The sequence below is a fragment of the Hevea brasiliensis genome, chromosome 1 (genome assembly GCF_030052815.1).
Source record: "Hevea brasiliensis isolate MT/VB/25A 57/8 chromosome 1, ASM3005281v1, whole genome shotgun sequence".
Classification (NCBI taxonomy): domain Eukaryota; kingdom Viridiplantae; phylum Streptophyta; class Magnoliopsida; order Malpighiales; family Euphorbiaceae; genus Hevea; species Hevea brasiliensis.
In genome coordinates, this window is record NC_079493.1 from 113,432,562 (window position 1) to 113,446,227 (window position 13,666).

The 13,666-nt window shown below is 33.4% G+C and overlaps 1 protein-coding gene and 1 long non-coding RNA gene across 2 annotated transcripts; both read right to left on the reverse strand.

Annotated features, from left to right (window-relative positions):
• Positions 1-9,376: 9,376 nt before the first annotated feature.
• LOC131179963 (uncharacterized) lies at positions 9,377-10,200 on the reverse strand. Its single transcript, XR_009148978.1, has 2 exons — positions 9,764-10,200; positions 9,377-9,625 (listed from the first exon to the last, which is right to left on the reverse strand). It is a non-coding gene; the product is annotated as an uncharacterized LOC131179963 (long non-coding RNA).
• Positions 10,199-12,721, reverse strand: LOC131183331 (probable disease resistance protein At5g63020). The gene is made up of 2 exons (XM_058154095.1): positions 10,292-12,721; positions 10,199-10,244 (listed from the first exon to the last, which is right to left on the reverse strand). The coding sequence occupies exons 1-2, from the start codon at positions 12,472-12,474 to the stop codon at positions 10,199-10,201; spliced, it is 2,229 nt and encodes a 742-aa protein (XP_058010078.1). The 5' UTR covers positions 12,475-12,721.
• Between the last annotated feature and the right edge of the window lie 945 nt (positions 12,722-13,666).

The window sequence follows — 13,666 nt, forward strand, 5'->3', positions numbered from 1 at the left end:
TGGAGCAGTTGGAAGCCTTCACCGACAAAGGTGGTTGGTGGGTGGCCCAAAAAAATGGAGAAGGGGGAGGGAGGAAAGAGAGTGGGGGTGTGGGGCGCGACCCTCTCTGCTGCTGCAATTTGAAATCTATTTTTTTTTTAACTTTTAATTACCCTATTGGTCCCTAAACTTTTTTAGATATATACGATTAGGTCCAAAATTCTTTTATTATATTTAAATTAAATAAAACTTTAGTAGTAATAATAATAATAATAATAATAATAATAATAATAATAATAATAATAATACTCTAAAGAAATTTATTAAATTATTATTGTTATTTTAATTTAATCTTAAACAACTTTAATTGATTTTTTTGATAGTAACAATATTGCAAATAACAATTTAAAATAATAGTAGTAATAATAATACATGTAAAAATAACATTCATAAAGTAAAAATATCATTATTATGAAAATACTAATTTAATACCATGAATAAAATAGTAATAAATTAATAGTTTAACTTTTAAATATTTTCTATATATATATATATAAAAAATTAGGTTATTACATTCTTCCCCCCTTAAGAAAAATTCATTCCTAAATTTTCGAACAAATAGGGGACAGAGAAAGGAAAGTTATTAAAACATGTGCGAGCATTGCTTGTCCATCTATGCAAAGATGGTTAAAAGCACTTTACTTGCAACTGTCCCTGCTGTAGCACGGTAATTACCATCCTCCATATGAAACTAAGCCATTACATCTGAGTACTTGTTGATCTTTTTCTAATATCTCTAGTACCCATTGCGCTTCCACTGCACTCTGATATGGTATATAGCAATACTAGTCTTGGTTCCCTTCTATTACAAATCTATGTGGTGCAAAGATGTGAGTCATGTTGCCTGCTTACAAAGTGTCATGAAGTGCCATTCTAAAGTCACTATGTTTGCACTCACCTTACCCAAAATCATTACTGATCCTATTGGCCATTGAAGCTCTAGCAAGACTTTTCTCCATGCTCAAAGCACCCGTACTTCTCAATTCCATGATATTGTGAACTTCCCACTTGCTTTGTGTCACCAGTGGGGTCCCTATACCAACTCCTACCTATCTTAGGTAATTAGTTGTGTAGAGTTACATTCAAAAGCTAAATGTTCCTTACACCACTATTGACACCAAAAAGTGATCTGGTCTCTCATTTGTCATGATAAAAGTTTAAGTATTATTAAGCCACCTAGTCAACACGACTTATCATATCCTACTCCTTTCCTAAAAAGGAAGTTCCTTGACTTCTACTTAAAATTCTTACAATCTAATGTATTTTCTGACACATTGGCACTTAGATTGAGGCTCCACCACTCTTTTAACCTACCATTTTACCATAACTTTTCCTAAACATCTCTTAGTGTCCCTCTCATACCATTCTTGATTTTTCCTTTGAAGATACTCATCCCAACAATGTTAACTTTAACCTTCTTATTATTTCTTAATCCTAACTTGATTGCTAACTCTATTACTTCTAGAATTCTAACTCTATGATTGGTTTCCACTAGCATATACAGCATATAGTATCACACTATAACACTAACCTACAACTCATATTATGGAACTCAGGCAATCCTTCCTAACATGACCATCAAAATATTATCGTTCCCTACTATCCGTAGTGGGAATTGCTCTTCATAGTTAGATAGGTATCCTTAAACCTATAAGTTCCGCCAGAACTAATAGGGCAATGGTGAATATGTGTTATGTCACAATCCCTAACAAGATACCTTATGCATTCCTTCTCCTTGATATAGCCACATCTCTTGATCCTTCTTCATTCTTAACATTACGTATGCACTTACCATCATTTTCGCCTCAGAAGATTATGTACGTACTAGTGCCCATTAAATTCTCAATTAATTTGATCACCTTAACACAGCCTCCCTTCTTAACATAATCCCCTAGAACTAAAACACGAGTTAAATTGGAAAGAAGGAGAAATCTTCTCCTACAGTTTATAATACACCATTGTTTGATAAACAATGTTTAGCTCATACCCCTTAGTCTTTCCTTTCAATTTCATCATTTCTTTGCAATTATTGTGCTTTATTATAAGATATTAGCTGTACTTACCCTTGGTAATACTGTTGTCCCATCTGACATATTATCTTGGAATTTACAATCCCTTTTTATTCTCCATTTTTCCTCCATACTTATAATTGTTTGTTTAATGCTTTTTATACTTGGTTATATTCTGAAAGATAAAGCACTAACAGATTTTTTCAAATCTACTCCAATCTTACCAACAATCACTCCTTTAATCCATGTACTTCCTTATAACTTGTAATTACATCTATATTTATCTTCTCCTATCCTGACCTTTACTAGCATTCTACTATTATTCATGCTTTCTTACATAATTATCCTGTTGGTCACACTAAAAATACCTGCCTAACTCCAATCATAGACTTTAGGTCTCACCATTTTGAATTCTAACATCAAACCTTTGTGCCATTATCCCTCATTCCTTTCTCCCATCAAGCATATTCGAATCCATTAGGTTGAGTTTTATTCAACTTACTACCTACTGACTTCACTTCGTTGTCTGACATGACAATTCAAGTTATCACAACACACCCTATAACTACTGTCTACTTTGGTTGCATACCTCACCTAACTTTCCTTATATTGTCAACAACCTAAAGGGCTCTTATCCCATTGCTCCCTTATCCTACCTTGGGGATAGAAAATAGGCAAAGTCTAATCCAGATCCTGCTCTGGGTTTAGGCTCCTAACACTGCATCAATTATGACCTACTCTGAGTTCCGTACTTCTGGGTTTCATAACTTGACAAGCATTCTCCCTAATGTTATCCTTTTCTATTTACCTTGTTTACCTTTCCTAGAACTGCATTTGCCTCCTCTATATTGTGACTCTACTCTTCCTAATCTTATCCTAATTTGGGCCTTTTAATTTGTTCTTTAGCCAACTCCTTTATCTTACCCAAAATTGAACTTTAACCATTTTATTCTTTAGGTCTATTCTCTTTCTTGACCCAACTATCATGTCAGAAACTTGTACCTTTTTACTGTCTCTAATAAGTCATCTACACTTGAATGTTACTCTGAATTGGTCCTCTGACCACCCTAAATAGTAGTTCCATTGGCATTCATGTTATTTCTCTGCTACATCTAAACCAACTATTTTATCTTTCTCTTCTCCACTTCTTTTATATATACACATATTCTATGATTTATCTATGCTAACTTCTGTCCTTATCCTTTCCTTTACTTAGAGTATACTATTATCTTGAGCAATAAGAAGCTAAGGAGGAACTAAGGGAATAGTAGTTAAACATTCACTGTGTGATCTATATTCCTGCCCATTAGACTACAGACTACCCTCTATTACCTCGAGATGGAGATTTACAGGGATTCTATTTTCTCATTTCAACTTAAATAGCCAAACTTAAAGTATTGTGTACCTAAACTTATCATTAAATTAAAAGTTTTACATACATCATGATCTTATCGCCTATAATTCCCATTGTGGGATTTGTGTCCTCTTTAGGATACCTAAACCAACAACTCTCTATCACAGCTTACAATCTTAACTGGGATGCCATTTAGTTAGTCACCAACACTAATAGCAATCCGCTATCTCTCTTGAAGGACATTATCATAATCAGTAGCACATTTAATAGTAAGAGAGGTATTGAATCTACTACATTACCACAACTATGTAAGGCTATTTGCTCTCTTATCATACTGTAAACCCCTTAAAGTGTTATTTCACAGGCTATGAACATCATTCATATCATCCGATCTCCTTTTAGGGAAGCAAAGTCATACTTTGTGCCTTACTGCCATATAAAGAAGATACTATTTTTACTAAACTTTAGGCAAAACATCTCTTATAATGCCAAAACTGTCCAAGATCCCATATCCAAGATCAGATGGTCTCGCTCTATAGGTGCTACCTTCTTTGTGACTATACTAAAACCTCTAACTTATGGGAACTCCTCAAATAACTTTAGCTCATGCTAGGGTAACCAAGTCATTGACTCTAGTTGCCATCCAACTATGAACTTCAATATTATAGCTCAAGGGTTTTAAACCTCTAACTAGGAGTTCTAAACTCTTCTGCAAAAATAAAACTCTGTTCTGGCATAACTATACCAAAATAGAGGTTGTCTGCAACCACCCTCATCATGGTGCATCAAGGGGAAACATGCAGCTCTACACAATAATCCCATGTCGGTACTATAATTTATAGCTTACAGCACAAACATCGAGAATATTATATAGTTACTATGGTATGTCCCAACAGACCAGGTTTCCCAGTCTCTTATCTCTCTTGAACTCACTGATACCATAAACATACTTTGACTGGGCCATCCACAGATGACCGCTAGTAGTGATACCCTCACTCCCATCTAGGGCAACACTACTGCCAAAACTTACCTTCATGTACTCGTGCCTTGCACTAGATAGGCATGCCAATCAGCCCCATACTGACAAAAACATAAAACTTCTTAGAGTGCATATCCTTATGGCAGACCTCAATATGTCTGCTAACTCTAGTTCACATCACCATGTACTCCATGAAAATTGAGACACTTGACTAAAGCACTCTTACACTACCCAAGGAATAACACAGAATTTAGAAATAAGGAATTACAGAAGAAGACGAAACAATATCCTATACTCTGCATGTGGCAACTCTAAGTACACACTTTCCCATAAATCTAGAACCTAAGCTCTGATACTAACTTTGCCATGACCCAATTTCTGGGCTAGACCGGCACTATGACCTAGGCCAGCATAAAGCCTCTGAGGCTTGTAGTAAGCCTCACTATTCCCAAATCCATAACCAGAGCCAAAATTAAGGGCCAACATACAAATAAAATAAAATAAAATATTATATTTTTATTTCAGCCAACCCAACCAGCTAACTATCAGAAACCGAAACTAAGGGAGCCTAGCTCAACCCAGATACGATCATGTACAAACTATTTAATATCATAAAAATTTTTCATCAATTAATACCATAAATACATAACCCAATGTCACAGCGAAGTTCTAGTTATTAAAAAAATAAATAAGTAAATAAATAAATAAATAGATACAAGAACTATAAAACTAAGAAGTACAACCCCTAGAGGAAAAATACAGGTTAGACTCGAAGAAATAAACTCGCTCGTCCTACAACTTAGGAAAAATATTTGAATAGGAATGAGCGTTCGACTTAGAGAGTTTAAATATTGATTATAGATACAATTTTTATAACTATCTAAGACTAGTGCAATCATATCATGAAATGCACATCCAACACATAAAATAAATAATTCACTCAATATTCACACGAGAAGTTAATTTGGAGCTACTCACACACCCAGTGTATCACATCAATATATACATATGGGAGCTGATCCTCTATACAACTCTCTTAATCCAATACTTGCCAGTGAAGTCAACTCAAGCCGGACTTTCACTTAATAATCCAAGTGCGGGAGTCAGCGAGATCAACTCAAAGCCATACTTACCCTGACTTATCCATATATATAAGGATCGAGTCCCAACAAGTCAAGCTCCAGCCGCACCCTTCCTACCACATCCATATCCACACCATACTCAAGCCAACACACACACAAAGCTCTAAATTATCCTCAAGGCAGTAATCACAAATAAATAACAATAATTATATATGCAACAACCAAAATATCCCAAATATATTAATTATTTATATGCATAATTAATTATTTATAAAAATGCATGAGCATGCCAAATATGTAATTAATATGGAATTATAAACATAATCAATATTTAACTCATAGACTGGTCGACTAGACTGCAGCTGGTCTAGCTGGAAGGAGAAGAATGTCGATACTGATCACCTAAACATACACACTGACCTCTATTAGAATACTGACAAAATTAAATAATTAATTCAAACTATAGAATTAAAAAAAATCCTAAGGTCTTGTTGAAATTTTGGTAGAGTCTCCCCTATAATTGGACCTAACCCCCTTACAAGAAAAGTGAACCAAGAACAATACACAGGGCCTCAGGCTCACATCAATAATTATAATACCCATCCGAGGCCTACAAGAGTCCTAATCCAGGTCCAATCTTCTAAACTTCAGCTCGGGTCCTTAACTCCTCTACAGTTCAAATATTTATTTTCAGCACTTTAAAAATTATGAAAATATTCTTGGAGGTCCTCCACATCATCCTTATATTAATTAAAGTCATTTTACTTAATTTTTCTAAGCTAGGAATATTTTACAGATTTAACTAGCTAACTTAATCAAGGCACAAACTATACAACTGAAGTTAGAGACTACCTTTGCAAATTCTGTTATCTTGAATGCGTTCGAAACGTCTGAAAATGCTAGGAATAACTGTAAACACGACCCCTTTCTAGGACAGCCAACCGATCACCCAAACGGGTTAAAAACTCGATCCCGAGTGCCAGTGAGCTATCACCTATCCGATTGTACCTAAACAAAGCTCAAAAATTATTAATAATTATCATATAATTATATTTAATTTACAAGCATCGAAAAAGGTCAAAAATCTCACCAAATGATTTGGACAATCCGATTATCATTTTTTTCAAATGGTGTCCGATCAGAGCAGGATTGATCCCATCTCAAAGGTTTTGCCACGCTGAGTTCATTGGTGGTCTCAGATCGCTGATCTGACAGTCGGATCGCCGGAAAAATAGTCTACAAGTGACAAAATCGATATTTTTCTCTCTTCTTGTTTTGTGTGAATCTGGTGGCTACCGACGGTGAGGCTGATCAAAAAATGAAGCTGGTCTCGTGGGGAGTTGAGTGCCGCTTTTATTGCCAGCGTTGGCCACCAGAATCGACCGAAAAATGGCTTGGAAGTTCTCTCTCTCTCTCCTCTCTCTTTTCTCTCTTACATCGATTTGCTTAGTTGTTGGAGCTGCTAGTCAGCGTTCATGGATGCTGGGGAAGGTCATCGGACCTGTTGGAGCAGGTAGAAGCCTTTGCTGGCAATGGTGGTTGGTGGGTTGCTGGAAAAATGGAGAAGAGGGATGAGGGGGGGGTGTGTGCTATCTCTACTATTGTGATTTGAAATCTGTTTTTTTTTTTTTTACTTTTAATTATCCTATTGGTCCCTAAACTTTTTTAGATAGATACAATTAGGTTCAAAATTCATTTATTATATTTAAATTAAATAAAACTTTAGATATAATAATAATTATTATTATTTTAATTTAATCTTAAACAACTTTAATTGATTTTTTTGATAGTGACAATATTACAAATAACAATTTAAAATAATAATAGTAATAATAATACAAGTAAAAACAACATTCATAAAGTAAAAATATCACTATTATGAAAATATTAATTTAATACCATGAATAAAATAGTAATAAATTAATAGTCTAACTTTTAGATATTTTCTATGTGTATAAAAAAAAATCAGGTTGTTACAAATTTTACATAAGAAAATTTAAGATAAACTAACGCAAAAGATAATTGTAATTATTCAATTGCATTAACATGGTATTTAAGTTAGCAAATTGGCGAAAAGTACGCTCCACTCAATGGTAATCTACCATTATTTGACTTGACAGTGTTTTTACAAGTATGATCTAAAAATTATCAAATTTTGATATAATTAACAGGAGAAATCTTTACTAACTATCATTGCACTCTGACCCAAATAATAAAGCAAAACGCTTAATAATTCCATAATAATAAAAAAAAGAAAAATTGGAGCAAATTCTCGCAAATAAACAAATATCAAATCCTCACAGAAGAGGAGATAATAAATCTTTCATGACAAAACTTAGAACTATCAACAAAAATAAATTGGGAACAAAACAAATATATTCTAAAGGATACAAATATGAAAATTATTGAAAAAACACAAAATCAATATAAAAAAACACACAAAAAAAAAAAATTACTGATTAAAATACTCACCAATGACCACTTCAAAAAGCTTGAAATAAGGTCATTCTTACCATTACACTGGTATGTATAAAATTTGATTTTAAATTAATTTCTAAATACTTCAAAAATTTCAAAATAATATTTTATCAAAATCTCATGTAACCGAAACTCTTATCATTTAACGAAGGTTTCCGAGGAGGAATTATTAGGTGCACCCGGTGTACATACACCTTCTCTCACAATCATGTGGGACCCACTCCCTATATAATAGGAAGAACCCACTTTTTGTGAGAGAAAGAGCACTATTTTTTAGTGCTCATGGTGTACCTAATAATTAGCCGTTTCCGAGGGCCATCTGTATGTGACCGAATTAGCTCTTAGCTACGAAAAATTAAAAATTGATTCGAAACTTTTTTTAACCGTGGAATAAATATTGGGCTAAACTTTGGAGGCCAAAATTATTATTATTATTATTATTATTAACGTGCTCATGGGAATGAAATTACCTGTTCAGAAAATTATAATGAAGTTATCAACCCACTCTCCAGTAAGTTATATATATTAATTTTCATGAATTTTTAAAATTGATTAGCACAATTTTAGAGTTTTAGTTTTATTTAAAATTTTATTAAAGTTTAATGAATTTTTAAATATAATATTATATCAGGTGTTTGATGCGGAGAAATATAGAAATAGGAATTTCTTTTTAATTGGTGAATTTTTATGGATTTTTTTTTATTTGTGAAGAACTAGTTTATATTAAAAATGTATTTTTAGAGGAAATTAGTTTATTTTGAGTCAAAAATATTTTTATTTATATATTATAATTGAACTATTATTGATTGAAATAGAAAGATGGAATTGAAATGATTCCATGCTAAATTATTATTATTATTATTATTATTATTATTATTATTATTATTATTATTATTATTATTATTATTATTATTATTCAAGATATTAAAAATAAATGCTAGCTTGATCAATAGTAAGCAGTAATGTTAGTGGTTGTATGATTATATAAAATAAATTATTGATAAATTTATTATTAGATATATAAAATTCATATTTACATATTAATTACAAATGAAAATTCTTTCATATATTACGTGATACAAACACAAAAAGTTTGCAATCAATTAAATTCAGAAAATTCATAGTTTTAAAATATAAATATGAGATCCAATCTTATATTTAAATAATAGCTAGACTTATCAGATTAGTGATTATTAATTTTAGAGTTTTAGATTGAGCTAAGGCTATCCCAAGTTTAAACAGTGCATCTAAAAAATATAATATAATATAATATAATCATGTCGATTTGTATGTAAATTTTCAAGATTTCAAGTGAAGAATAAGCTTTTGATTATAGAAAAATAAAGAGCACAAATATACATGGTGTATATCTATCTAAGGACCCATCCCTAAAATGATATGCAAAATTCAGACCAAACATAAAATGAGCTCATACTAAGCAAACTCAACTTTAATTTCAGGTAGAAGGCATTGACTGGGCACAAACTCGAAGAAAACATCTCAAAATAAAATCAAAGCAAAAAAGCTACGCATGCAGTAACAGAAAATGCGCAAGAATTGCAGTCCTCATACTTGAGTACCAAAATCACTCCATTTGGCTGTAACACATCCACCAACACAGCATCCAAAGCCAAATGCAGCATTTGCTCTCACAGCACCATTCCATAGTTTGCCAGCTCATCCCCTGCCAAAAAAAAAAAATTGCATTAGAAATCACATTCAACAATAATTTTGAAAGCCTTTAAGCGTTTGATGCAAGATATAATATGATCAAAATATGTCAATACGAAATAATACAAAGTTGAAAATGAAAACCAATTACCAATGGTAGCGAGCATGCACAAAGCACGGTAGAAAGGTAGTTTTAGTAGAATCATCCTCCCATTCAACATCTTTCCACCATTGTTCCTCTGCTCTAATCTCAACTTTGCCTCCATTTGCGCTGCTCGAGTTTAATGGCAGCTTCTTAAGCTGTGGGCATTCATTTACTTCGATTTTTTCTAGAGAGGGAAAGGACAAGGCATTGGGATATATGCTTTTCAGTTGTGGTAAAAAAAGCAACCTGAGCACTTGGAGTTTAAAAAATGGGTTAAAATTTTCATCCCCAACTTGAACATCATCTAACTTTTCAACACTTATTATCTCTTCTATATGCTCGTTCACTTGCACATTCAAACACGTCAAATTTGGAGCTAGAATAACCCATGTCAGATCCCTCAATCTGAGGCTTCCCCCTAAAGTCAATGTATGAAGGCTATTAAAGTATATCTTCCTTGAGATCATTGAGTTGCCTAGGCCTCCACCTGCATCATGTGCTTCTATCTCTTCCATTACAACATTGACTCCCAACTCTTCTGAATTACTTCCACCAATTATAACAATATCTTCTAGATTCTTCATATTTGCCAACCACCAAATGTTGAGAGATTGTGGACTTGGAAACAAATTAAGCCATAGAGCTCGAGTACAGTTGACTAATGTGTGGGCGTTGACATAACTCTGGAGATCTGAGACACTTCTTATTGTACTGCTCAGTTCATTCAAGTGTTCCAAACATTGTAGCTCCTCTATTAGCATGTTCTCTTCCCTCAATATATTATCTTCCAATTTTTCGACCCAAATAAAACCAACGTTGTACATTTTCAAAACTTGCAATGATGATAGACTGGATATGACTCCCCTTGGAATCATATTTAGCTCGAAATTACCCACCAAGTTCAGATATTTCAGATTTACCAACATTTTCAACTCAATTGGCAATTGACTTATCAACGTCCATGACAGATTAAGATATTGCAATGAGTTCAATTTTGATATTCCTACCGGCAATTTTTTGATATTAGTACTTGATAGGTCTAAAACGGTTAGTGTACCCATAAACTGAAAGAAACCATCACTGATCTCACTCAAATTACGATTATCGCTGAGAAATAAAGTAAAAAGATCAGGACATCTAGGAACTTCATGGATTCTCTCGAAGGAGTTTGCCATCAAGGACATCCGCTTTGATACTTCCCATTTTCCAACCTCTGGTACTCGAGTTAATTGGGCACCCGCTTCCACAAAAAACTTATGTTTTTCTTTTTCATATTTACATGCTATCAACAGAGCCATATCACGAATCACATCATGCATTTTCACATGTCGGCCTTTCTCTTCCAATAAACATGCCCCAACAAGAGTCCCAATTATAGAATATGCCTCATTGCGAGCACAAAAATTCTCATAAATCCAATAATGTACCAAGTCATCTTTCTCAATTTCAAAGTCTTCCGGAAATAAGGAACAATATAAGAAACAAAATTTAACTTTATCACTAAGCAAACCGTCATAACTAAACTTCAATCTTACAAATACCTCAACCTCCATGTCTTGAATTACCTCATCCTCCATGCCTGGTAAGCTTGAGGCAGGGCTTCTAAGTACCTCAAGAGCATGCTCCCATTCTTCCTTTGTAATTTTACTGGCCATTGCTCTGCCAATGGTAATGAGTGCGATTGGCAACCCACTACACTCTTTAGCAACATCTTGAGCCAGAGGAACAATATCAAAATCAATATCCCCAACCTTCTTCTGAAACAACGCCCAAGCTTCTTCCCAAGCCAAAGGTTCTACTTTTATCATCTTGTCAGCTTCCATTTGCCCGCCTACTCTGCAAGAGCGTGTTGTGAATACTATCTTGCATCTGTTTTGTCTAGTAGGTAGAGGAACCCCAATCTCTTCAAGGTCAACTCGCCGCCATATGTCATCTAATAATAATACAAATTTCTTTCTACTCAGTACATGAAATATGTCTTCCGCTTTCTCATGGAGGCTTTTCTTTTTCCATTTCTTATCCAAAAAGCCAATTCTTTTCCAAATCTGCTCTTGAATCTTCTCAGGTTTCAAATCTTTAGAAACCACAGCCCAAATCACAACATCAAAATTATTAGATATAGTGGCAAATCTGTTGTTGATTTTAGTAAGAAGATTAGTTTTACCGACTCCCCCCATACCGTATATGCCAACAATTCTCACCTCATCTCCCGTGATGTAGCTCCATGCCTCGTCTAAGGTAGTTTCAGTGCCCAATGTTGGATTAACATTTCCTACTACCACTGGTTCTGGAAGTGTCCTCTCAACCACTTCCTTAAAATCTCCTTCGCTCATCAAACCAACCACATGTTTGAGGCTTCTGGAAACGCTTTTCCCAAACATGTAGGTGGACTTACAGTTCTTGGAGCAACAGCCTGCGAGACACAATTTCTGTCTTTCTCGCGTAGCTCTGTTGAGGAGAGAATCAACTTCAGTAATGGTAGCGTCTACCCTTGAAAGCCATCCTCCAACTCGATCCAGCTGCACTGTTTGTGGAGTTTCCTCACTGTTGACCCTCCGCATCACATCATTGCTCAGCTCTCTTAATTTATCTCTTGCAGTCTCAAGTTCTTGAAGATTGTCTTCAAGCTGACATACATAAAGAGCTTGTCCAGCAACGCAATCCCAGCAACGACCGATCAAGGCATCACCGCATTGAATTGAAAAGACTTGACCCATAGCTTATGAAGAATTGGACAGAAGCGTAAAAAAATGAACGGAAGCTAAGTTATTACAAGAAATCTAAGGGATGAAAAATGAACTCTTTGTTTGAAAAAATGATAAGAAAGAAAGGGAGAGGAGAGAAATTGAGAGTGGAGAGAATGATGGAAATGAAATTACTTTTCTCTCTCTTGATTGAAATGTGAAGAGAGAAAATAAAGTGAAGTGAAAAATGAGAGGCAAAAAGATGAAGAATAATGGTATTGATCCCTTTAAATCTTTGCAGTTTGCATGATAATGGATTCTATGGCTTTTTGATAACGATGCATGAATCGTTTTATTCCTTGCTTCATTGTGGAGTCTATGGCTTTTGAGGAAAGACAGTGGCCTTAATAATAAAAAGAGGATCAATAATTTTTTTCTTTTCAGAGTCAATACACTAACGGCAAATTAATTATCTTTTTAACTGAAGAACTAATTTATTTAACAGAATTGAAATTTAAGGACTCAATTATTAGCTAAATTTTAAACAAGGAATAATATATGAATTTTACCAAATCTTATAAACTTAGTTATAAATTATTCTAATTTTAATAGTGAAATATTTAGAGGTAAAAGAAGATTCCTTTCATACAAGGGCAATTTTGCCATTATAAAATAGTTTTTTAAGACGATAAATTGGAAAGAAAGGATCAATTTGTTTAATAAAATTGAAATTCACGAATTCAATCTTTACTCAAACTTTAAATAACAATTAATATGAGGGTTTTATTAAATTTTAAGGACTTAGATATAAATTAATAATTTATTCCAAGGAAGAAAGGGAGAGGAGAGAAATGGAGGGTGGAGAGAATCATAGGAAATGAAATTACTTTTTTCTCTCTCTTGTTTGGAAAGCAAAGGGAATAAAGTAAAGAAAAAAAGGAAATAATAATTTTTTATTTATTTAAATTATTACGTTGGCTTTAACGTTTTTTAAAAAATTAATTATAAAACCAAAAATTATAAAGGTAGATCAATTTCTTTTCTAAACTATATATGATTCGTTAGAATCAAACCAAACTGATAAAATCAGTCTTGATAGTATTTAAATCAAAACAAACAAATTAAATTTTAAAATAAAACAAATTTCATTTTTACATTAAGTGAATTGAGTTCAATTTAAACTATTTTTATTTTTTTAATATTTTCAAATTTTTATAATTCAACT